Source organism: Rhinatrema bivittatum, chromosome 7 (genome assembly GCF_901001135.1).
Source record: "Rhinatrema bivittatum chromosome 7, aRhiBiv1.1, whole genome shotgun sequence".
Taxonomy (NCBI): Eukaryota; Metazoa; Chordata; class Amphibia; order Gymnophiona; family Rhinatrematidae; genus Rhinatrema; species Rhinatrema bivittatum.
In genome coordinates, this window is record NC_042621.1 from 217,786,722 (window position 1) to 217,812,464 (window position 25,743).

The 25,743-nt window shown below is 47.3% G+C and overlaps 1 protein-coding gene across 1 annotated transcript in view; it reads left to right on the plus strand.

Annotated features, from left to right (window-relative positions):
- Positions 1 to 25,743, plus strand: part of KIF20B (kinesin family member 20B) — a 401,219-nt gene that overhangs the window by 63,365 nt on the left and 312,111 nt on the right. The window contains exons 5-6 of the mRNA XM_029610715.1: positions 1,591 to 1,729; positions 15,365 to 15,549. Of these exons, the coding sequence (XP_029466575.1) occupies positions 1,591 to 1,729; positions 15,365 to 15,549 (324 nt within the window). The remainder of the gene's footprint in view (positions 1 to 1,590; positions 1,730 to 15,364; positions 15,550 to 25,743) is intronic.

Here is a 25,743-nt window from a genome sequence, read left to right on the forward strand (position 1 = left end):
TTTCGGCTGGCAGGGAGGCAAAACCCAGGAGTCTGGACTGATCTTTGGTATTCCAGGAACGAAAATTAGCAGGTAAGAATCAATTTTCCTTTTCGCTACTAACCTTTAGATAGGATGAGCCCATGGTGGACCTCCATTTCTTGGAGATGTGTAGGTTCGCAAATCCTTTCAGAAGATATTTTGTTGCTCTGTTTGCTGGTAGAAAGGAAGGAGATGCTGCACATATGGCAACCCTAATCTACTGGATTTAAGAGACAATCAGCTCAGCCTATATCTTGAGGGGGCATAAGGCCCAGGAAGAGCTACCATCTTTTTTTGACAAGGATGTGAGCATCTTCATGGGCTGAGAATCATGTGATATCTCTCTCCAGCAGTGATCTACTAGGTGGCTGCCTGGTCATCTTCGTTTTCCCTCTTTATACATTACTGCTTAGATATACAGGCCAAATCAGATGCTGCCTTTAGATCAGTCATAGTTTGTGTAGGCTTAGCTAGATTCCACCCAAAATAAAGGGTTGCTTGGGTACATTCATGTGTTTGGCCTGGTGGGGAAAAATGGAAAACCTTGGTTCTGACTTGTTAACTTTCTTTCCTTGCGTTTTTACCAGACCAGTCCAGGAATCCATTGTTGGAGCTTGGCTATTTGCCTAACAGTTTCAGCAATCATATTTCATGTAGCTAGAGGAGTTAGTTAAGAAATGTTTTCCTTTCCTGGTGGAATCTGCAGGGAACTTAGGTCTGCTGGCAATCAGTTACTAGTATAACAAACCCCTGCTTGCTTTGATAGAAGAATAGTGGAAGGCTGAGACTGTACAAGGCCCTATATAGGGGGATGATAGAGTTCTAATTCTCAATCTTCATCTACTGGTAGGGAAACAAAACGTATGCACCTGGAGTGATCTGATAGGAATAATAAAAAAAAAAAAATTAGCAGGCAAGACCACATTTTTTTTTCTTAATGCCTAAATTGACACCTCTACTCTTTCTAATGCAGAACTGTTTCTGAAAGGTCATTGGAGTGTAGTGAGCATGTTTTAAGAATACTGTAGTACATTCTGTTGGAATATTTAGTATTGATCCTTAATTATCTTGAAATCATCACAGTAACACATTTCAAAATACTACAAGATTGGCCTACAAATCAAAATTGATACGTTTTCTTTTTGAGTGAAGTTATACATATCTTTAAGAAAGTCAATATAGATTTAAAATAGAGTAGTTGCATTATGCTCATATGGACATTCATCTCTGCATCAGTTAAACATGATACTTTTCCCCTGTTTTTGTACTTCTACTTGTTTTTAGAGAGTCATTCTCAGTTAAACTATCCTCTTTTCCTGTTCTCACCTCATCACTTGCTTAAATATTCTGAACACAGGAAGCTATCACTGAACATGGAAGGGAAAATCATAAGTAGTAAACTGGATTTAGTAACAAAAGCCAAAACATCATGGATGCCTCCCCCCCCCCCCCCCCTTTTTTTTATTATACAAAAGGAATGTATCTTAAAATGCAATTTTGTTTACTTGATAAGAATTTGGAGAGGGGTAAAATTTTCTGTTTAATAGTTTTTTGTTAATTCTTGTTTAGGTGTTTGGACATGAAACTACTCAGGTAGAGTTTTTCGAAGGCACTTTGAAGCAGCCCGTGAGAGAATTTTTGGAGGGACAGAATAGTCTCATTTTCACCTATGGCGTTACAAATGCTGGCAAGACCTACACTTTCCAAGGTACATTTCATTATGTAATTTGTTGCTCTGGGCTTGATGGGGGAGGAAGAGAGACCGAAATCCCATTAGAACCACCCCCCCCCCCCCCCACGGTGCTTAGTTATATTTTTTCTAAACAACCATAGTTCATATTTAACTGCTTCATAGTACAAGTAGTGTTTACAACTCTCCTTGCTCCACTTGATTCATTTTTTTTTCATTTTATTCATTTATAATATAGTACTGCCTTTTATAAATCAATACAATTTAACAAGTGGTTTATAAAAAGATAGTTGAAATTACCTAAAATAGATGCTTTGGTGTCTGGTTACGTAAGACTACTATTCCAGTTAAAGGGAATGGGGCAGTTGAGAATGCCCAGGGCGGGAAGATTGAGATTCAGCTCGAGGGCTTTTGAGGTTATAGCCTTGGTGCTCTGTACAGTGGTGTGTTCCAGTGTAATGACACAGACTTGCTTATGCTGGATACAGCAACTCCCGGTGGCCAAAACTGAAGATGGTATATTAGAGCAGGAGGAGAATGGCTGGAGGCTGGGGATCACCTTTACTGCTTATGCCTTATAAGATTTCATTAGGGTTTTGGCATGAAGCATGGTGTCCCCTGTTGTGGCTCAGTATTTGTTGTGGCTGCGCAGTTGGGCAGTGGCTGTTTGGTCTAGTGTCAGCTCAATCTTCTGCCATTTCGTGGAAAGCTTTTGGAGAGGACCTAGAAAAGTTAGTCAAATATCTTCAGGAGGCTCATAAGTTACCAGAGAATAAGGTTAAGGTTCTTGAACGGTCTTCCCTAATTGGCCCAAAATTTGGAAGTTTGCACTATATTGCCTCTGAGAAGATTCCTTGCCAAGTGTCAAGGCCATTCCTTTTGTGTTCTTGCAAGACAGTTAGGGATAGTCAGTAGTGGCTTAGGAACACTTAACTTAAGGAAAGCTAGTAGGTCTACGATGGTTCAAATAGGCATTGGTTAACCCAATTTTTCCTAATGTGTAGCCAGATGGACTCAGGACCAATGGGTTATGTGCTCTCCTGCTAAATAGATGGAGACTAAGTTAAGTTTCAAAGCTGATGTCACCTTAGATATACCCCTGCAGTGACCTCAGCCATTCAGTATATGTCTCCTAGTAGATGGGCACATGCTCTCCCCACACCAGCATTGGTGTTTAGTGGCTTGCCAGTACTCTTTTGAAGAAGAAAATGTACCTTTAAACTGGAGACAGATTTGAGCCCTGCTCTCCTGTGGTGATACCTAATGGTCCCTCCCCCAGATGAGAATTACTGAGGCAATTTCTGAGATTGCTCAGAGGTGTGCCTTGGTCTGATAGCTGGTTTCCGGTGTGGACTTTGCTGCTGAAGCAGCTGAAAGGCAGCGGGTGCAGGAAGCAGAGCGCGGTGGTGACTTCCTAAGCCCTCTCCCCCCATTAGCCGGGCACAGTCTCTGTGCTGAGCCCAGTTAAGTAAAAGTAGGACTCCTCTGATTCAGAGACTTGGAAGGACTCCAGTAAGTCTTTCCTCCAGTCTCTTGCTCAGCGTGCCATACTGACGATGTTCCCAAACCCGTTGGGGCAAGGGAAGGGGGTTTCCGACCGGGTTGAGCGGCCCCCCCTTGAGCTAGGCTGCGCTTCAGGCCCCAGTGGTGCCATCTTGCGCACGGTTTCGTGCAGTGCCATTTTCTCCCATAGACCGTCAATACGCATTGTGCGGGCTGGCCCTACTGTTGCGCGTACCTGCGCGCATACATTTGTGCACAACTGGACGCTTATACTTACCTGTATCCGGGCAGATTTGTGCACGCTTGAGTCCAAGCGCTAGCCGGCTGAACGCACAAGCTACAGTGAACTATGGCTCCGGCAACAAAGGAGGGAGGAGGAATAGCCTAGTTGTTAGAGCAGTGGACTATGAACCAGGAGACCAGGGTTTGAGTCCCACCGTTGCTCCTTGTGACCTTGGGCAAGTCACTTTACCCTCCATTGCCTCAGGTACAAAAACTTAGATTGTAAGCCCTCTGGGGATAGAAAAATACCTACAGTACCTGAATGTAAACCGGTGTGATATCTCAATCGAGATCGAATGTCGGCATATAATAAAATAAATAAGAAGCACAAGCAACACTTTGTGCTGCCTGCCATGTTAGGGCTCCACAGTCTGACCTGTCGGCATTGCGAAGAAGCCCAGGAAGGGCTGGACTCTCAGAACTTCTCCAAGCCCAGTCGGAGGATGGGTCAGCCATAACCTTATCTGGTAGCACCCTCCAGAGGGCAGTTCAGCGGTGCCTACCACAGTTCCTCCTGCGCTAGGTATGGACCTGGCAACCTTTTCTTGGGTGGAATTCTTTCAGGGCTTTCAAGCCTTTGTTCAGGTGCAGTCAGCTGCTGCCCCTGCCCAATTTGATCCCCAGCTGGGAAGGCCTTGTCCTCCCAGCCCTATCGGCATGCCTCGGGACATGCCTTGCCTCGCCTCGCCAAAGGTATCCCTGACAGGGACCCAGACACCATGGATGATGAAGGGGATGCAGACTCATTGGTGGATGGAGAATTCCCGCCAGACCTGGAGCCATACCAGACCATGCTACGGTTTTTCCACAGAGATGAATTGCCGACCCTGGTCTCCCAGACCCTGAACACCTTTTTTTTTTTGTTAATTCTTTATCATTTTTAGACATTACAAAAAAACCAAAATTTTTGCAAATATTGAAAAACATCATAAAGAAGGGAAGAAATTTTCTTATCCATACTTTACCAAAGTAAAATAAATTGAAATTACCTTACTTTATTTATCCATAAATCAATATAGTATGTTTGCCAGATCCAGAAACTTGGAGAGATACTTAAAGATAATTACAAACATAATAGATAATCAACTGCACGTCTTCATTCAGTTATCTTAATTTTTTTACACATTTATGGGAGATGAAGTAATGGGAGTTTTTAATTGCAGGAAAGTTTTCAACTGTTCAGCTGTAAAAAAGATATTTACTTCTGAACCTTTCTTTATTACACATTTGCAAGGAAATTTTAACTTAAAGGAATATCCCAATGAAATTGTTTCTTGGCGCAGGGTTAAAAAAGCCCTGCGCTTCTCTTGTGTTATAGAAGAAAGGTCAGGACAAATTTTTACATTTTCAGCTAAGAATGAGGTTGGAAACTTTCTAAAATAATTTTTCATTATGGATTGAACATCCACCGAGGATATACAAGAAACTAATAAAGTACCTCTATCCAATACTTCTAGTGATGAACTTTCTAGTATTTCAGTCACGTTATCTTGTAGGTTAATTCTATTTGTGGAAACAGCTTTAAGGAAATAACATTTATTTATAACAGGTAAATTAGTTTCTTCAAAGCCTAGGACTTCTTGAAAATATCGTTTCAAGGAAACGTATGGAGTTTCACCCAAGACGCGGGGAAAATTTAAAATTCTAATATTTAAAGGTCTAGAAGTATTTTCAAGGGCTTCCTCTCTTCTAGCGAGAAATTCTTTATCTTTAACCACAGCAACTTTAAACTTCAAGTGTTCACGCTCCTTCTCCTCCGAGTCCACTTTAGTTGAAATCAGATCAACTTTCCTTTGAAATTCTTGAGAGGTAAAGGCGTTTTTGAGACGCCAAACGTTCTACCTTCATACTCAAATTGTTTACCGTGGTAGCTACCCCCACCATCAGGTCCCACAGTGCGGCCATGGTGACGACCTCAGGGTGCTCAGGAATCATTAGAGGCTTAATTTCAGGGGTAGTCACTTGTAACTGCAGGACGTTGCTCCCGTGACTTACCCCTATTGCCCCTTCTTCATTGCCAGCTCTAGGTATCCCCGCATTGGGTGTCTCGTCCGTTGTTGCCGCTGTAGCTGGTAAAGCCTGAACAGCAGTGGTGAAAGTTGGTGACTCTGCCTCCAACCCGGAAGAGGTTCCCTCGCTCAATGCTCCGGGCTGAAACTGCGACCCTGATCTTTGCGTCGGGGCTGGCCTCAGGTCTGGGCTCAGTGTAGTCTCCTCCGGGGCTGGAACCGCTCTCTCTGTCTCATGCTCCAAGGGCTACTCGACTCCTGGCGTTTCCAAAACTGATGAGGTTAGGAACCAGATAATCTCCTGCTGCATCGCTGTAGAAGTTTAAGGTATGGGTGTAGAAGGGTAAACCCTAATTTTCCCTTTCCTTTTGGGAGGCATTATGATACAGAAGCAAAGTTTTTCCGCTTGCAGTCAAGACACCACTCCGCTCCTAGCCGCGACGTGCCGACCCTGAACACCTTGGGAGTTCCCAGCATATGCACCCTTTGTCTGAACCAAAGAAGAATCCTATCCTGTTGTGTCTATGGAAAGCCTCCTTCCTGTTGGTTTCCTGTTGGGGAAACCAACAGGGATTCTTTTTTGGGATTCTTTTTTGCTTTGTTGTGGCATTTTTTTATTTTTTTTAGATTTATATTCCGCTTTTTTTTTTTTTTGCACTTTTTTCAGCGCTTCAAAGTGGATTACATTCAGGTACTGGAGGTATTTCCCTATCCCCAGAGGGCTTACAATCTAAGGGCCTCATTTTCCAATATCGCATTGGTAACGCATTAAGGGGCGTTTCCCATGCAAATGAGGCATTTTTTGTGCAGCGGGGAAACATCGCGGCACGCAATGTTTTCGCAATTTGCGCAAATGTATTCGCGAATCGCGGAAACATCTTCGTGGTGCGCGATAAAACAACCGAGAGAGAGAGAGAAGACAGACTTGCTATAGTGTCTCTTCCCTAGACAGGTATTTGTATCTCTATGAGCGGCCCACCTAGTAACTCGAGGTGGGGATTAGGTATTAGTGTAGGGGGTTGGGGGCCACTTTCACATTCAACATGAGACGTACGAACAGAACAGTGGTCTCTTGTGAAGATTTGATGGCCTTCGGAGTGAGGAAACTCACTCCAAGATGAGATTTGGACATTGTTCTCTCCACCTAGCTGCTTGTTGCCCAGGTAGAGTGTCCATCAAGCTAGGTGGAGAGAACATTGTCCAAATCTCATCTTGGAGTGAGTTTCCTCACTCCGAAGGCCATCAAATCTTCACAAGAGACCACTGTTCTGTTCGTACGTCTCATGTTGAATGTGAAAGTGGCCCCCAACCCCCTACACTAATACCTAATCCCCACCTCGAGTTACTAGGTGGGCCTCTCATAGGGATGCAAATACCTGTCTAGGGAAGAGACACTATAGCAAGTCTCTCTCTCTCTCCCCCTCTCCCTTCATAAACCTGTACCGGCCTCTAGCGCACAACGTACCGCAAATGAAAGGGTTGTAGCTATTGGCCACATTAGGAGCCGCGCTAACACTGCGGCTGTTTCGCCGCACACGATAACTCTTTCCTACTTTACATATGCTCCGCCCCCTGAATACAAAATTAAAAATTTGCATTCGCAAATTGCGTTAACGGCTGTTGGTGCAATTTGCGGAATTATCTCCTGCAGTAACTCCTTGGAAAATGACCCCCTAAGTTTGCACCTGAGGCAAAGGAGGGTAAAGTGACTTGCCCAAGGTCACAAGGAGCGACAGCAGGACTCGAACCCTGGTCTCCTGGTTCTTAGCCCACTGCTCTAACCATTAGGCACGGTTGACTTAAGTACAGTAGTGTACAGTGAAGCTTTGAGCCGGTTTCCATGTTTTGGTAGGGGAGGAAAAAGTCTGTACTGATCTGGTAAGGCTAAAGAAAAGAAAATTAGCAGGCAAGAACAAATTTTCCTATTGTGCTGAGGCCAGTGTTTCTAGCCCAAAGAAATCTCTTCTGAACTTTGAAAATGACACTCTAGATGTTTTACGAACAGGACTAAAATTTAAAATTCTTTAGTGGATCAGATGTCCCAAAAAAAAAAGTGACCTCTTAAGAGATCAGTTTCATATTGTAGCTTGCCAATCAGGTAATTTTAATTAAAATAAGTATGTTTGTCCTTAAAAGGGAATACATTAAGGCAGAAAAATCCTTTATAAATCTAAGATTTATAATTTGAATATGCTGTTAGCTTCTATTAATATCAAAGACCAGAAGGTGTCCTCCTTTCCTCAGCAATAGGCATAAGGACTGGAACCAAAATGCCATTTTAGATCAGAAAAGAAACTGACAATTTTCAGTGAAAATACTATCCTATATGCCAGTTTTGCATTCAGATTATAATCTATTTTGTTGGACAGCGAAGAACAGGTGGGATTTATTAAAGTTTTTCCCATTGATATAATAGGAGAAAAGCCTTGGTGAATCAGGCCCAGAATGTGTAATATTGTTAAGGTGGTTATCCCAGGACAAGCAGGATGCTAGTCCTCACATATGGGTGACGTCACTGAACGGAGCCCAGGCGGGAAAACTTTCTGTCAAAGTTTCTAGAAACTTTTGACTGGCCCAGTGAGGCCACTGAGCATGCCCAGCATGCTATGATATTCTCTGCCACAGGTGTCTCTCTTCAGTCTTCGTTTTTTCCGCGCTGCAGTCAGCATCGCGGATCCGGAGCCGTTGAGTATTCTCAACCTTCTCGTGACTATTTTAGTCTAAAAGTGATATTCTCTCTCACAAAAAATCTCTCGGGGTCTCTCCTTACCGGCCGGTAAGTAACCCAGTCCTAGATTTTCTTTTTCGGAGAGTAGAAAAATTACCTCAGTCGAATCGACGGCCGTCATTCGATATAAAAATGTCAACAGGATTTAAAAAATGTCCTGTTTGTACCAGAAAAATGTCACTTACAGACCCACACACCGAATGTGTGATGTGTCTGGGTGACGAACATGATGTGTACAGAATTGTCCGCAATGTGCGGAAATGACGCCGAAATCGAGGAAAACCAGGCTCGAGAAAATGGAACATTTGTTCAGCCTGCAACTTATACCTTCCCCGTCGCAGTTGTCGAGGTCGTCTCCGGCTGGAGCGACTAAGCGAGTACTACTTAAAAAACCTCGCCCGGGACCGTCGGGAGATCATTCCTCCCCTTCCTCGTCTTCGACGTCGACAAAGTCGTCTGAAAAATCGAAGTCAAAACATCAACACAGACATAGAAGCCCCTCGTTGTCCGACCCCGCTTCCCAGGAGCCCTCGACAGCGAAGCGGCCTAGAATTCAGGAAACGTCGGAGTCTTCAACGCCTCGGCCTACCTCGACTCCATTGCCGGCACCAGATCCAATGCAAACTACATCTCAAGAACTGGTGCTTCAGCCTGCGCCACCGCCCACAACCGCTCTGCTTCCAACGGTTGTGCGGTCGGAATTGTCCGATTTAATCCGACAAGCGATTTCACAGGCTCTGAAGGAACAACTTACAATGCCGACTTCACTGTCGATGCCGATGATTTCCACATCGATGCCGGCAAATTTGCAGATGCCGGTGGGCACACCGATGCCGGGGCCATTCTTGACTCCGGTACACAGAGACTCGACGTCGACACCAAAGATCATTACGTCATCGACGTCGATACACGCTCAAATTCCGGCTATTTCATCCATACCGTTGCCTTCGATGTTACCACCATCGACGGAATCGACACCAAGAGCACTACCCTCGACAACTACATCGAGGACACCTATCCTTCCCTCGACAATAACAGAGCAAGAGAATAGTGATACTTAGGAATTGGCACTTTTTCAACGACTTTTGAAAAAATATCAAAAAGTTGTCGACACAGCTCCTCAGAAAGTCATAGAGGTCAATCCTCCCACAATTTCTATCGATGACCCTTTACCTGGACCATCAGGTATTTCTACAAGGAAAATCCCAAGAACTCCCTATCAAGAACCAGATGAAGAAGATTCTTGGGATGACCAAGGGTCAAATACTTCTTCTGAGGAGTTCATGTCCGAACCATCACCTCCTGAAGAAAGGAAAAGATCACCACCTGAGGACTTATCCTTTTCAAGTTTTGTCCAAGAGATGGCTGATACAATACCATTTAAGCTCTCATCAGAAGAAGATTCGAGACAACACACCCTGGAGGTGCTACAGTTCGTGGACCCACCAAAGCAAGTTTTGGCTATTCCCATCCACGAAGTCCTGTTGGACCTACAACAACGAGTGTGGGAACACCCTTGCACGGTCCCAGCAGTGAACAAACGTGTAGATACTACTTACCTAGTGCAGCAGGCACCAGGCTTTCAAAAGACACAGTTACCACATCAATCGGTGGTAGTAGAATCTGCCCAGAAAAAATAAAAAAGGGTACGTCCACATTCCTCAGCTCCCCCAGGAAAGGATCATCGCTTTCTGGACTCTTTGGGCAAAAAAGTGTACCAAAGTGCACTTTTATCTTCTAGAATCTCTGCCTATCAACTGTATAAGACACAGTATCAAAGGGATCTCTGGAAGCAAATGGAGCACTCCACAAATTCTCTCCCAGAACAATTCCAAGAATCTGCACAATCCATCATTACCAAAGGCCTAGAGGCTGGGAAACATGAGGTAAGGGCTGCTTATGACAATTTTGACACAGCCTCAAGAACAGCAGCAGCTGGCATTACAGCAAGAAGATGGGCCTGGTTGAAGGCATCAGATCTCAGGCCTGAAGTACAAGACAAGCTGGTAGATCTGCCATGCCGTGGAGATAATTTGTTTGGAGAAAAGGTACAGGATGCTGTCCAACAACTTAAGGATCATACAGAGACCTTAAGACAGCTATCGCAACTACCTCAAGAACCAACCACCCAGGCCCCTAGACGTTTTCCACGTAGGGAACCCAGACATCCATATTACAGACCAAGAAGGTACTATAATCAGCCTACCAGAACTAGACCTTCTAGGCCTACCCAGCGCTCTCAGGCCAGACAACAAAGACCAGCCCGTACCCAGCCTCCTCCACAGACTGGTCCAGCTACGGGTTTTTGAACACAAATCCAGAGATCAGACCCACCCTCCAAAACCCCAAACAACACATACCAGTGGGAGGAAGGATTTCCTATTTCCTCACAAATTGGGGAAACATAACCACAGACCAATGGGTACTTTCCATTGTAGCTCACGGTTACAAACTAAATTTTCTCTCAATTCCTCCAGAATTCCCACCAACTTCCTACCCACAACAAAATTCCCAAATGTTTCAATTACAAATAGAATTATCCACCCTCCTGACAGCCAGGGCCATCCAACTAGTGCCCAGGTCTCAGCAGGGCAGAGGATTCTACTCCAGATATTTCCTCATTCCAAAGAAAACTGGAGGCCTACGTCCCATCCTAGACCTCAGAAATTTCAACAAATTTCTAAAAAAAGAAAGGTTCAGGATGGTTTCGCTAGGCACAATGCTCCCACTTCTTCAAGCAGGAGATTGGCTCTGTTCTCTGGATCTTCAAGATGCTTACGCCCATATACCAATATACCCTCCTCATCGCAAGTATCTGCGCTTCATGGTGGGCCTTCAACATTACCAATACAGAGTACTGCCATTCGGACTAGCTTCTGCTCCCAGAGTGTTCACCAAATGTCTGGCAGTAATAACAGCACACCTACACAAACAAGGTGTACATGTTTTCCCATATCTGGACGATTGGCTCATCAGAAGCCAATCTCAACAAGGAGCAATACAGTCTCTCAACAAAACTATTGCTCTACTGCACTCCATGGGATTTCTCATCAATTATCCAAAATCACATCTAACTCCAAACCATCTCCTACAATTCATAGGAGCAGATTTGAACACCAACCTCTCAAAGGCATTCCTACCAGAAGATCAAGCAAACAGTCTCTACTGGCAAACTCGATTCACTCCAAGAAACAAGCGACAGCTCATCAGTTCCTAACTCTACTAGGCCACATGGCCTCTACAGTTCATGTCACTCCTATGGCAAGACTGGCCATGAGGATAACTCAATGGACTTTAAGATCACAATGGATACAAGCCATTCAACCACTTTATTCTCCAATTCAAGTAACCCACCAACTACGTTGTTCTCTACTGTGGTGGGTGAACAAGGACAATTTGTGCAAGGGCCTACCCTTTCAACAACCAGTCCCACAAATAACTCTGACTACAGATGCATCCACCTTGGGTTGGGGAGCTCACATAGGCCATCTCCAAACACAAGGAACATGGACAAAGCTCGAAGCAACATTTCAAATCAATTTCCTGGAACTTCGAGCTATACGTTATGCTCTGCATGCCTTCAAGGACTGCCTTACTGATCCAAACAGACAACACAGTAGCCATGTGGTACATCAACAAACAGGGAGGAACAGGCTCGTACCTCCTTTGTCAAGAGGCAGCTCAGATATGGGGTTGGGCCTTGAACAACTCTGTTTCTCAAAGCCACTTACCTAGCAGGCATTCACAATGTAGTGGCGGACAGACTCAGTCGTCAATTCGAACCACACGAATGGTCACTAGATCCCACAGTAGTGACCAGGATATTTCAACGTTGGGGACAGCCGACAGTAGACCTCCTTGCATCACATCTGAATCACAAAGTGAACCACTACTGTTACCTATACAACCTGAACAACAGGCCATCCAAGGACGCCTTTGCTCGCCCTTGGAACTCAGGCCTCTTATATGCGTATCCTCCGATACCACTCATAACCAAAACTCTAGTGAAGCTACAACAGGACAAAGGGACCATGATACTCATAGCCCCATATTGGCCTCGACAAGTATGGTTTCCCACACTTCTAGACCTCTCAGTCAGAGATCCCATTCGCCTGGGAGTAGCCCCCACTCTCATAACTCAGGATCAGGGTCGGTTGCGGCATCCCAACCTTCAATCCCTATCACTGACAGCTTGGATGTTGAAAGCTTGATTTTACAGCCACTTAATCTTTCAGCTAACATTTCCCAAGTTCTTATAGCTTCACGTAAACCTTCCACAAGGAAGAACTACGCTTCCAAATGGAAGAGATACACTTTGTGGTTCAAGCAAAAAGACATCAATCCTTTCACTTGCCCTACAAAGTCTTTATTAGACTACTTGTACCATCTTTCAGAATCTGGTCTACAGACTTCATCTGTAAGAGTACATTTAAGTGCAATTTCAGCTTACCATAATCAAGTATCAAATGCACCTATTTCTACACAACCTCTCGTAAAAAGATTTATATGAGGTTTAATTCTTCTGAAACCACCAATTAGACACCCAGTCACTCAATGGGATCTAAATTTGGTTCTATCTAGACTCATGCGTTCTCCCTTTGAACCCATTGATTCCAGTGACCTGAAATTTCTTACATGGAAAACTATCTTCCTCATAGCCATTACATCAGCTAGAAGGGTTAGTGAGTTACAAGCACTTGTCACATATGAACCCTACACTAAGTTCTTACATGACAGAGTGGTTCTCCGTACTCATCCTAAATTCCTTCCTAAGGTAGTTACGGAATTCCACTTGAACCAATCCATAGTTTTACCCACATTCTTTCCAAGACCTCACTCTCACCAAGGGGAAAGAGCCTTACACACCTTGGATTGCAAGCGTACTCTGTCTTTCTACTTAAACCGCACTGCAGTTCACAGGAAATCCAATCAACTCTTTGTTTCCTATGACCCAAACAAACCAGGTAATGCAGTGGGTAAACATACTCTATCAAACTGGTTAGCAGATTGCATACAGTTTTGCTATGAGAAAGCAGACCTTCCTCTCCAAGGGCGAGTAAAAGCACATGCAGTAAGGGCAATATCAACTTCAGTTGCACACTATCGTTCAGTGCCAATACTTGACATATGTAAAGCAGCAACATGGAGTTCTCTTCACACATTTGCAGCTCATTACTGTTTGGACAAGCAAGGAAGACAGGATTCAGCCTATGGACAATCTGTCTTAAAGACCTTGTTTCCAGCTTAAACCCAACTCCTACTACAACCGAACTGCTGTGATCTTCGGCTGACTCATTCAACAAAAACATTGCACTACACAATGACTCAGCCTCTAGCTCGCTATTCACCCATATGTGAGGACTAGCATCCTGCTTGTCCTGGGATAAAGCAAAATTGCTTACCTTGTAATAGGTGTTATCCCAGGACAGCAGGATGTAGTCCTCACAGAACCCACCCGCCACCCCGCGGAGTTGGGCCTTCTATTTTATTATTCTTTTTTGCTAATGCTTTTGCTACATACTAGACTGAAGAGAGACACCTGTGGCAGAGAATATCATAGCATGCTGGGCATGCTCAGTGGCCTCACTGGGCCAGTCAAAAGTTTCTAGAAACTTTGACAGAAAGTTTTCCCGCCTGGGCTCCGTTCAGTGACGTCACCCATATGTGAGGACTACATCCTGCTGTCCTGGGATAACACCTATTACAAGGTAAGCAATTTTGCTTTATGCAACAATTTCATATTTGGGTTTGGTACAGGTTTGCACAACAGTCTACCTTGTTGATTTGACTTGCTGTGTTTTTGTAGTACATTTCTGGAAAGTTAAAGGACAATACTGGCTTCAGGCAGTGCTCATCTTTTTTTTTTTAAGTAGTAGTATTGTTTAACCAAGTGCATAGTATTCATATTTTAGTCTCCTTTCCAAAGAAAAGATGGCTTATGAGACCACTTGGTATGTCTGTCATACCCCAATAACTTTTGTGTTTAGTGGGTTGTTGTTTTTTTTTTTTTTTTGTGCACCAACGTTTGAGGACAGAGGGCTCAAACAGGACCCTCACAAGTTGTGTGGCTTTTTTTATTTTTTTAAATCCAGACATACGACTGAATGTGTGTGCACATTCTGAAAAGCAAGTTTCATTAGTTCTGCATGGAACTTCTTGTTTAAACTTTGAATTACTAATAAGCATACCAATATTTCTCATGGTTTTATTGATTTCCACTTCCAAGTATACAATCATACAATGAAAATCAGAGCAAACAATCCTATTAACATCAATCCAGGTATTCATTCCTTAATTCACCCTAGCCGCCCATCTCCTGAGTCCCTCCTTCCCCTCTTTAGATAATAGGCAGTCCTAATTGAACATACAAAAGATAAGGACATCAAAGACCCATAAAATTAAACCATCACATTTCTTTAGAAATCATTCAAAAGCTGACTGAGTGTTTGTTTTTAAGGAAGAGTCATGATGTATGGAACCAATGTATCCAAAGTAAGCTTTTTACTTTGTGGATGTAAAAGTTTACAAGATATCTGTTCAATTACCAACAAATTATGTATTTTATTTTTCCAGAAAGTAATGGGAGGATCCTGTTGTCTCGCCAGCACTAGTACCTTCCTTTTCCATCTTCTCTCCGCCGTAGAAAATGGATCTTCCTGAACAGGGCTGCAGATATAGCAAATACTAGAACTAATGTAGTAACTCTTTCCAAATAACACTTTTTTCCAAAATATCTTTATCTTGGAACATGCCCAAAAGAAGTATCTCAAATCTCATGTTTTTTTTTAAATATTTCACCTTTTCCTTGTGGGGATTCATGTTTTCCTAGCTGTCTTAGCTGTAAGGTTTTAGAGCTCACAAGTCCAAAATGGTTAACCCGGAATCAGGGAATTTTGACACATCTAAACTGACTCGTGTGTGTAGTAAACATTTTTGCAATAGATTTGTGCTTTGCAAAAGAAGTGAGATGAGCTGCATGTAAAACTAAGGGAGAGTGGATCACTCACGGCTTCTTTTGTCAGCTGCAAAGAAACTAACTACCATGGCTAACTTTCATTGTGTATATATGTATATGTGTATATATGTATATATATAAATTTTTTTTATATATTTTATTTTTTTTTCTTTTAGGCACAGAAACTGATGCTGGTTTTTTGCCAAGGTCAATGAATATGCTATTTGATAATATTCAAGGCAGACTGTATTCAAGAATGGATCTGAAACCTCAGAGATGTAGGGAGTACACAAGATTAACAGATGATCAAGTGAGAAATGAAATTGATATTAAAAATACCATACTTCGTCAATCAAAAGAGGTATGGAAGAATTCTTAATGCAAAAAAAAAAAAAAAAAAAAAAAAATTTTAACAGGTTGAACTTAGTAAACTAATTCAGAAGGTGTCTTGGTGCCATAATTTTGAAGATGCAGTTTTGGCAAGGTGCCATCATAGTTGGGTCCCTGCATTTCAGGTCTTCAAAGTGATTTTTTTCCTTCTGAATTTTCTTAGCATTGCTTGAATTAAAGGGCTTGATCTGAGTGTATCTATAGACTAAATTTAAAAAACTGCTGGTATAGTCACAACTAAAGTTTATATATTTTTTTTAATTTTTAATAATTTGAAGACAGCAACAGAGAAAACAGATTATACATTTAGTGCTAGACAAGTTTCTCTGTATTTAGGCAGTGTCTGGGAGGTTTAGGAGTGGCTGTCCTCAGAAGGAAGTGTAGAACTACAACAAGTTCCCTGTACGTACCAGGATCAGTCCAGGACACCTGGGTTGTGACTCCGCACCAGTAGATGGAGACAGACTAAAACTTGTGGGCGGAGCATATATGCCCCTGTGCCAGTCACAGCCCCTCAGTCTTACTCTGTCTCCAGTAGGTGGTGCAGGTCTGGTCACAGCCCTGTCGGGCCTGATTCTGGTTTTGTTGTCAGGTTCGCTTTTGGCTTTTATTTTCTATTAGGCCTATTTGGGTTTTTTTCTGCAAATTGAGGTTTGTTTAATTGTTTAGTTTAGTCCCGGTTGCCCTGCCTCCCTGGGGAGTTGAGAGGTCCTGAGGGGACTACCCTCCCCAGGTTGAGGCCGCTGCTAGGGTCGAGGACCCGGCTGGTCTAGTAGCAGCGTCAGGGGTGACACCGGGGAGCCCGGTTCACTCACCCCTGCAGGACATAGGGCTTTTCAGGACCAGGGACAGCGTTTTTTTCTGTAAAAAAAAAAAAAAAAAAAAAAAAAAAGTGTTTTATTTTTATTTTCTGTCGGCTCTCCGTTTCCTGGCGTTGCGCTCCGTTCCGCTCAAGGGGGGGGCATCGTCGGCAGGGGGGAGGTTGCCGTTTTCTGCCGCGGTGATTTTCTAATTTTTTTCAGCGTCCCTCATTGTTTTTCGGCGTGTACTTTTCTTTCCCGCGGTTTCAGCCATGCTGCGCGGCTCGCAGTGCAGGGCCTGCGGCTCGGCGCGCGCGCGTCTCTCCCGAGACGGCCTTTACTCGGACTGCGTCCCGGGAGACGAGGGATCAGCGGGGGCACCTCGGGGGGCCCGTTCCCGGGTGGCACGATCGCCGTCGCAGGTGGGGGGAGCCCCTGACAGGCCTTCTGATCCTTTCCCGATTTCTGCGGGAGTGGCGGCCATCTTGTCCACCGGCCGGGTAGTCTCGCGCGAGACGGTGGGGGGCCTCGGTCTTGCCCCCTGAGCTATCCCCGCAGCGGGGTGCGGCGGGGGAGGGCCCCTCGGAGGGGCCCCGGTCCCGGGGGACTTCGGAAAACGATTCCTCGGATTCAGGCGAGTTCTCAGAGGTTTTGGTGCTTTTGCTGCGCAAGGTGCTCCGATATAGGCGAAGTAAGCACAGCCGGGGGGACGCCTCGCGCGCGCGCGGGTCCACCGGTCCCCGCCGAAGAAGAAGCCGGCCAGGAGGGCGGCGAAGGTCGCCCAGGGCGAGGACCGGAGCAAGCGGCTTCCGCGAGGGGTGCCGCAGGACTCGGAGTCCGAAGAATCCGCCGGGGCGGACACGGAGGCCTCTGAGGAGCCCGGGCCGGGACGGCAGCGTCAGATGGCTCCGCGCAGCCCAGTACAGGGAAAGGAGCACAGGCCGTCGACGGGGATGACCCCAAGGTGGTGCGTTTGTTCCGTAGGGAGGAACTGTCGCCGCTTATCCCGGCCATTCTCCAGGAGTTGGGGATTGAAGCCCCTCCGGTGGTGGTCCGCCAGGAGGCAAATATGGATCCCGTTCTGCTCGGGCTCACAGGGCCGGCGGTCGCTTTTCCTTTTCATTTTTCGGCCACGGATATCCTCTTCAAGGAATGGGATACTCAGGAGTTGGGTCTGAAGGTCAGCAAAGCCATGGACAAGCTTTACCCTTTGCCGGAGGACGCGCTGGAGCTCCTCCGGCTTCCAAAGGTCTACCATCCCGGTCACGGGAGCAACCCTCCGGGATATTCAAGACCGGAAGTTGGAGGTTCAACTCAAAAAGATTTTCGAGGTTTCTGCCCTAGGAGTGCGGGCCGCCATTTGCATGAATTTTGCTATGCGGGCTAGTCTGCGCTGGGCTCAAGTCCTTCAGGCGAATGCGGATCTCTCTGCAGAGGAGGCTTCTCAAGCAGACAGGTTGGAGGCGGCCATTGCCTATGGGGCTGATGCTCTCCATGATCTTTTGCGCACCTCAGCTCGCTCCATGGTGGCAGCGGTGTCGGCGCGGCGTCTTCTTTGGCTGCGCAACTGGGCAGCGGATGGCTCTTCCAAGGCTCACCTCGGGGCATTGCCATTTAAGGGGAAATTGCTATTCGGCAAGGAGTTAGACGATTTGATGGTTTCCCTGGGTGAGAATCGAGCGTTTAAGCTGCCGGAGGATAGGGCCCGGCCGCGATCTTCCTTCTCAGGAAGAGCCCGGTTCCGGGGGCCCAGGAAGTCCAGACCGCAAAGATCCTCTGGACCCACGTATAGACCGTCGTCCTCGCGGAACGTTCAGTGGCAGCAGTCCTTTCGGGGCAAACGTTTTGGCCGGCAAGGAGGGGCTCCGTCTGGTGCGGGGTCCAAGCCTTCACAATGAAGTTCGGCCGGCCCATCCCTCCTCGCGTCCTCGGCACGTTGTTCCAAACGTGGGGGCGCGTCTCTCCTTCTTCCTCGAGGAATGGGCCAGCATGACGTCGGATCAGTGGGTCCTCGACGTGATAAGACACGGCTACGAGTTAGATTTTGCTCGCATCCCAGCGGACAAATTTCTGGTCTCACCCTGCAAGGATCCCAAGAAGAAGGCGGCGGTGCTAGACACCATCCAAAGACTAGAAAGCTTGGGAGCCATCTCTCCGGTTCCGGCCAATCAGTACGGCAAGGGCCGTTACTCCATTTACTTCATAGTCCCCAAGAAAGACGGCTCTTTCCGCCCCATTCTGGATCTGAAGGGAGTCAACAGATGCCTTCGGGTCCCTCATTTCAAGATGGAAACCATTCGTTCCGTGATCGCGTCAGTGCGCCCCGGCGAATTCCTGGCGTCCCTAGATCTCACAGAAGCAAACCTTCATGTGGGCATCCATCCAGCGTATCAGCAGTTCCTGCGGTTTTGCATTCTGGGCAGGCACTTCCAGTTCCGGGCGCTCCCGTTCGGCCTGGCGACAGCGCCTCGGACATTCACGAAAGTGATGGTGGTCGTAGCGGCGCAGTTGCGACGGGAAGGCCTGCTGGTTCACCCTTACCTCGACGATTGGCTGATCCGGGCGAAGTCTCAGTCTGTGTCGGCAGGCGGTGGCCAGGGTGTTACAGCTCTTGCAGTCCCTGGGCTGGGTGGTCAACTACAACAAGAGTCATCTCGAACCTTCTCAGTCCTTGGAGTATCTTGGAGCCCTTTTCGACACGAAACGAGGCAAGGTGATTCTCTCTCAGGAACGAATATGCAAACTGCAGTCTCAGGTACTACGTCTTCTGTCGCTACACCGGCCACGAGTCTGCGATTACCTGACGGTTCTGGGATCTATGGCATCCACGCTGGCGTTAGTCCCTTGGGCGTTCGCTCATCTACGACCGCTGCAGTCCTCATTGCTTTCCTGCTGGAAACCAGTTTCAGAGGAGTTCTATCTACCTCTCGAGGGGAAGGCGCGATCCAGCCTGAGCTGGTGGCTGGATTCCACACATCTCTCCTGTGGCGTGTCCCTTATGGTGCCCGACTGGACGGTGGTGTCCACGGATGCCAGTCTTTCCGGCTGGGGGGCAGTGGGCCAAGGGAAGTCGGTTCAGGGTCTGTGGTCAGAGTCGCAGACCCGGTGGTCTATCAACCGGCTGGAGACCAGAGCGGTCCTTCTGGCGCTGCATGCCTTTCTACCCCTAGTACGCGGACGGGCGGTCCGGGTATTGTCGGACAACGCTACCACCGTGGCTTACATCAATCGCCAGGGCGGGACAAGAAGTCCTCTAGTGGCGGAGGAGGCGCGGCTCTTGATGCTCTGGGCAGAGCGGCATCTCAGCCATCTCGCTGCGTCCCACATCGCAGGAGTCGACAACGTACAGGCGGATTTTCTCAGCCGTCACCGCCTGGATCCCGGAGAGTGGGAGCTGGCGGACGAGGCGTTTCTCTTCATCTGCAAGACTTGGGGAATGCCCCACATGGATCTGATGGCCACGTGGCACAATGCAAAGGCTCCGAGATTTTACAGTCGACGTCGCGAAAGGGGCGCAGAGGGAGTCGATGCGTTGGTGCTTCCCTGGCCGGCGGGAGTGCTTCTGTATGTGTTCCCACCGTGGCCCATGATCGGCAAGATTCTGCGGCGCATAGAATTGCACCCGTCCAACGTGATCATGGTGGCGCCGGAGTGGCTGCGCCGTCCCTGGTTTGCGGACTTAGTCCAGTTGTCGGTGGCTGCACCCCTTCGACTTCAGGGGTTCGCGGGGCTTCTTCGGCAGGGCCCCGTCTGTTTGGAGGATGCGGATCACTTCTGTCTCACGGCATGGCTTTTGAGAGGTATCGCTTGAAAAGAAAAGGCTACTCTGATGCGGTCGTTGCTACGTTGCTGAGATCCAGAAAGCAGTCTACATCCCTAGCTTATGTTCGGGTCTGGGTCGTCTTTGAGGAATGGTGCGTGGAGCGGGGTCTGGATCCCACTTCCGCTTCTATTTCCGATATTTTGGCGTTTCTCCAGGCGGGGCTCGCCAAAGGCTTAGTGTGCAATTCCCTTCGGGTTCAAGTGGCGGCGCTTGGGTGTTTGCGAGGTAAGGTCCGGGGAGTCTCTCTGGCTCTTCACCCGGATATCTCCCGTTTTCTTCGGGGGGCTAAACACCTCCGTCCTCCTTTGCGCCTCCCTTGCCCGTCTTGGAACCTCAACTGGGTGCTCTCTGCCTTATGTTCCGCGCCGTTTGAGCCCCTGAAACGTTCTACGCTCAAGGATCTCACGTTAAAAACTGTATTCCTGGTGGCGATTGCGTCGGCCCGTCGTGTTTCGGAATTACAGGCATTGTCCTGTAGGGAGCCCTTCTTGCGCACCTCCGATTCCGGGGTTTCCTTGCGGACGGTTCCTTCCTTTCTTCCTAAGGTCGTGTCGGCTTTCCATTTGAATCAATCGATTGAACTCCCCGCTTTCGCGGTTGGGGAGTCTTCGGACCCGAAAACGAGAGACTTGAGAAAGCTAGATGTGCGGAGGTCCCTTCTTCGCTATCTTGAGGTTACCAACCCGTTTCGGGTGACGGATCATCTGTTTGTGTTGACTTCGGGCCCAAAGAAAGGTTCTGCGGCGTCCCGCACAACCATTGCCCGTTGGCTCAAGGAAGCCATTGGTTCCGCGTACATTCTGTGCGGAAAATCGCCGCCGGTGGGTCTTCGGGCTCATTCGACGCGGTCTCACGCTGCGTCTTGGGCGGAATCTACTCAGGTGTCGCCTCAAGAGATTTGCAGGGCGGCTACCTGGAAGTCGTTGCATACCTTCATTAAACATTACCGGTTGGATGTTCAAGCTCCTGAAGCTGGGGGTTTTGGAGAGAGGGTACTCCGAGCGGGACTCTCTGCTTCCCACCCTTGGTAAGTTAGCTCTGGTACATCCCAGGTGTCCTGGACTGATCCTGGTACGTACAGGGAAAGGAAAATTAGTTTCTTACCTGATAATTTTCGTTCCTGTAGTACCAAGGATCAGTCCAGGATCCCGCCCACAGTGCTGCGCTATAGTAACGGAGAGTCCGCTCATTATTGTTTTCAGTGCGCTGACCCCTTGTTTATTCGTTCTCCCGGTTGGAGAGTCTGGTTCCTGTAGGGGTGTTGGAATTTTTTTCCGTTTAAATAGCAAGTTTGTATGGTTAGCTATGGTTGCCTTATGGCTTTTCTACTTTGACATTACGTATGACTGAGGGGCTGTGACTGGCACAGGGGCATATATGCTCCGCCCACAAGTTTTAGTCTGTCTCCATCTACTGGTGCGGAGTCACAACCCAGGTGTCCTGGACTGATCCTTGGTACTACAGGAACGAAAATTATCAGGTAAGAAACTAATTTTCCTATCTTGGCAAGGTTCTTGTTTCTCTACTCTCAGGCAAGACTGGAGAGTTATAGCAACTTCAGGGCTGGTTTTTTGTGGGCTGTCTGAAGGAAATCTGGGCACAAAACGATTTTCTTAGCAATGGCACTGCAGGGTATTACAATCTTAGTTCCCTGAAGATTCAGGGAAATATGCTATCCAAGTATCCTCAGCAGGCATTCCAAGCTTCAGTTCAAACTACAGGGTTGTAAAAGTTGGAACACTTGCTGGCTAGCTTAAGGGCAATGAGCTCTTTCTGGGGGGAAAGCAAGCCTTGGGGCAATACAAGGAATTACAGTGCACATGAAAACCCCTGGCTTTTCACATATGCGCGTAAATTTCCACAAATTGCCTGTATTCAAGTTAGCAGATATAATTGCGTGCGGGTAGTTTTGGTGGCTTAATTTTCAAAGAAAACATACATGGAGGTTAGCTTAGAAAATTGGTGCAACTTGTGTGTATTTACTAACTTTGTGGGCTGTTAGAAAACTAGACTCTTCCTCTGTCGACAAGTGGGCAACAATTAGCTATTACGTGTGAGCAATGCCATTTGACTTCCAACATGAAGCAAATTCTGAGCTTGTTAGCTGAGCATGTGAGACCTTGTGCACTGCCTTGTGAGGCCCTTTAGTCTTTCTTTTTTTCATCCGCACTACTGCTCAGATGTCTCAGGCTCTTAAATTTTTTCAACTTTTGGCTTCGTGCCTAGTTGCTCCCCCATTGCTTTTCTATTTTCTTGCTGCTTCCATGGCAGCTCCTCAAACGGAACTTTTAAGTTTTATGAAAATAAAGAAAAAATAGTAATTAAGATGAGCATGAAGTCCCAAGGCGAATAAGCAGACTCTCTTCAATTTGAAAGGAAAGTCTTTTTGAGACTTCATTTTAGACTTTCGAAGTTTAAAAAATAGGCATTTAATGATCAAATCAGTAATGTGTTATAAGCTTTGACAGAAGTTTCCTAGTCTTAACTGCTTCCATACATCATTCGTCGTAGTAGTAGTAGAGATGTCATAAATATGAAAAAAGTGTTCTCCAAGGACAAGCAGGATGGTAGTCCTCACACATGGGTGACATAAGATGGAGCCCGACACGGAAAACTTCTGTCAATTTCTAGAAACTTTGACAGTCACACTGAGCATGCTGCCAACCATGTATCCATGTGGGGTCCCTCTTCAGTCTTTTTCCACAAAGCTGAAGCCTTGCGGCCATGGAGTTTGTGCTTTTTCTGTGAGAAATCACGTTTTCTCCAAGGACAAGCAGGATGGTAGTTGTCACACATGGGTGACTCCATCAGATGGAGTCTGGCATGGAAAACTTCTGTCACATTTTCTAGAACTTTGACACACTGAGCAAGCCCAGCATGCAACTTTTTGCATGGACATGTGGGGTCCTCCTTCAGTCTATTTCTTTCCGCGGTGCAGTTACGTAGCGGTGGTGGAGCTCTGCTCTGTCTTCAGTTTTTGTTTCCCTGCAATTTTTTTTGCTGCCTTCGTGTGGGGTCCTCCTTCCCTGGCTCCCCCCTAGTCAATGGGGTGGCTCGGTAAGTTTTACCTCCTTTGCGGCCGGTTCCGGTGGCTTTTTTTGATGTCTGTATCCATCCTGCATAGTCCGCTTGATAGCTCGAGGCATGGCTTCCTCCGGTTTCCGGCGATGCCCCCAGTGCCTGCGGACCATGTCTTTGACTGATCTGCATGAAGTCTGTATTCTGTGCCTGGGGCATCGCATGGTGTCAGAGGAGGCAGTTTTTGCGACCAGATGACTCCCAAGGGTCGTCTGACTCGTTTAGATAAAATGGAGAAACATTTTGGCTCCAAGAAGTCGGGGCCCTCCACGCCGGCGTCATCGCTGTGAGGTCGAGGGGAACCTATGGACACGGAACCTCCTCTGTCTACCCCCACATAGGCTCCCCCTCTGGAGAGGGGTGCCGGAGATTGACCGTTGGTGTCCTCTTGTTCCAAGACATAGGATTTTTCGCCCTCCTTTGCGTCAGGGAAAGACCAGGCTGAGCACTGGAGATCGAGGAAACACCATCACTGGTCACCATCTGGGCATGGCTCCGGTTTTGGGATGGCGCTGGCATTGGCCATGTTGCCCCAAAGTGGCCCTGTGGAAACCAGGATTCACCCTCAGTTGAACCCGGAAGTCTGAGGCGCTCCCCACAGATTCCCATGTCTGTGCCAGGCACAGACTTTTTTTTTTCTCCCCCCACCCTCTTTTTGAGGGTGATCTTGGAGGCTCCTGCTCATCCTCCACCTACCCTGTCCACGGTGGCCTTCAAGGAGGTGCTGGATCGTAGGGTTCAGTTGGTGCTCCGAGCCCTCAGGGGTGTCGAGCCTCAGGCCACGTCTGTGCCTCCACCGATGCTGGAGTCACTCCCTCGATCCTAGCACTGCTGCTGAAACGCCGTGATGTATTAGTCCGTTCCCTCCCTATGCGCTGGTGCCCGGGAGTTCCTCTGTCCCCTGGTGGCTATCGTTGCCTCCCTCCTTGGGGGCTATACCTATCGCCGGTTCCTCCAGTTTGTGGATGCACCGAACGAGATGGTAGCCGTTCCCGTGCATGAAGTCTTCAAGGAGTTGCTCCCGCATATTTGGGAACATCCTATTTTAGTGTCTCCGGTAAACTGGAAGGCTGATGCTGTCTACCTCGTTCAGAAGTCCCTTGGGTTTGAACGACACGAACTCCCCCACCTATCGGTGGTAGTGGAATCCGTCCTCAAAAAGGCAAAGCGGTCCCGAACCCATGCATCCGCGCCTCCAGGCCGGGACCGTAGGGAATGGGACGCACTGGGTAGGAAGGTGTTCCGAGGGCAATGCTAATAGCCTGTATTGCCTCCTGCCAATTATATATGGCCCAATACTCCTGGAACCTCTGGAAGAAGGTTCAAGAATTGGCGGAACACCTCCCTCAATAGCAGCAGGATACATTCCTAGCACTCGTCCAGCAGGGCTTTGTGTGGTAAGCACGAGATGGGTTCCACATATGTGTTTGAGACATCAGTCTGAGTTGCCGTAGTGGGCATTGGAGCCCTCAGAATGGCCTTGCTCAGAACCTCCGATCTCCGGTTAGAGGTCCTGGAGAAACTTGTGGACCTTCCCTGTACAGGGAATAATGTTTTTGGAGATAAGGTCTGAGATGCTATGACTCAGCTAAAAGATCATCATGACTTCCTCCGGATTCTTTCCGCTAGCACCTTGAATCCCCCCTCCTTGGCCAGGTCGGCGAAGCAAGGTGCCAGACTGTGTGGTTTTTTTTGGTGGTTTTTTTTTTTTTGTTTTTTTACTGTCAGAGGAAATATCCTCGGGTCTCCTTGGGTCAGCCGGTGCCAATCCAAGCAGCCATGGATGCCTAGACCCCAGCCAGCGCCTCAGCCGAGCCCTGCTATGGAGTTTTTCTGGCGGAGAGGGAGCACAAGTCCAGTCACTATACCCTCTGAGCCGGATTCGCTTGTGCCTCTTTCTGAATCGCTAGTTAGCGATCACGTCAGATTGGGTCCTATCCATTGTTCACTGAGGGTATCGTTTACACTTCATGAATGCACCTGGAGATGTTCCCCTGTACCCCTCATGGGGTCTGTCTCCCCATCAGGAGAACCTGTTGTCCGAGCTATCTGCCCTCATTTGTTCCAGGGCGGTCGAGCCAGTTTCTCTGTGGCAACAGGGGGTGGGGTTTTACTCCCAATACTTCCTTATCCCCAAAGGGACTGGGGGACTCCATACCAATCTGGACGTGAGGGCTCTGAATCCTTTTCTCAAAGGAGAGAAGTTCAAGATGGTCTCCCTTGGCACTCTGATCCCCCTCTTGCAGGGAGACTGGCTTTGCTCCCTCAATCTCAAGGATACATACATGCATATCAAGATCTCCCGCAGTTATCAGAGATATCTCCACTTCCTGGTGGGCTTCATTCATTTTCAATACAGGGTGCTGCTCTTTGTCCTTGGTGCTGCATGTCTTCAGCAAATGCCTAGCACCAGTAGCAGTGCACCTGCACCGTCTAGGGGCGCAGGTGTTCCCTTACATAGACA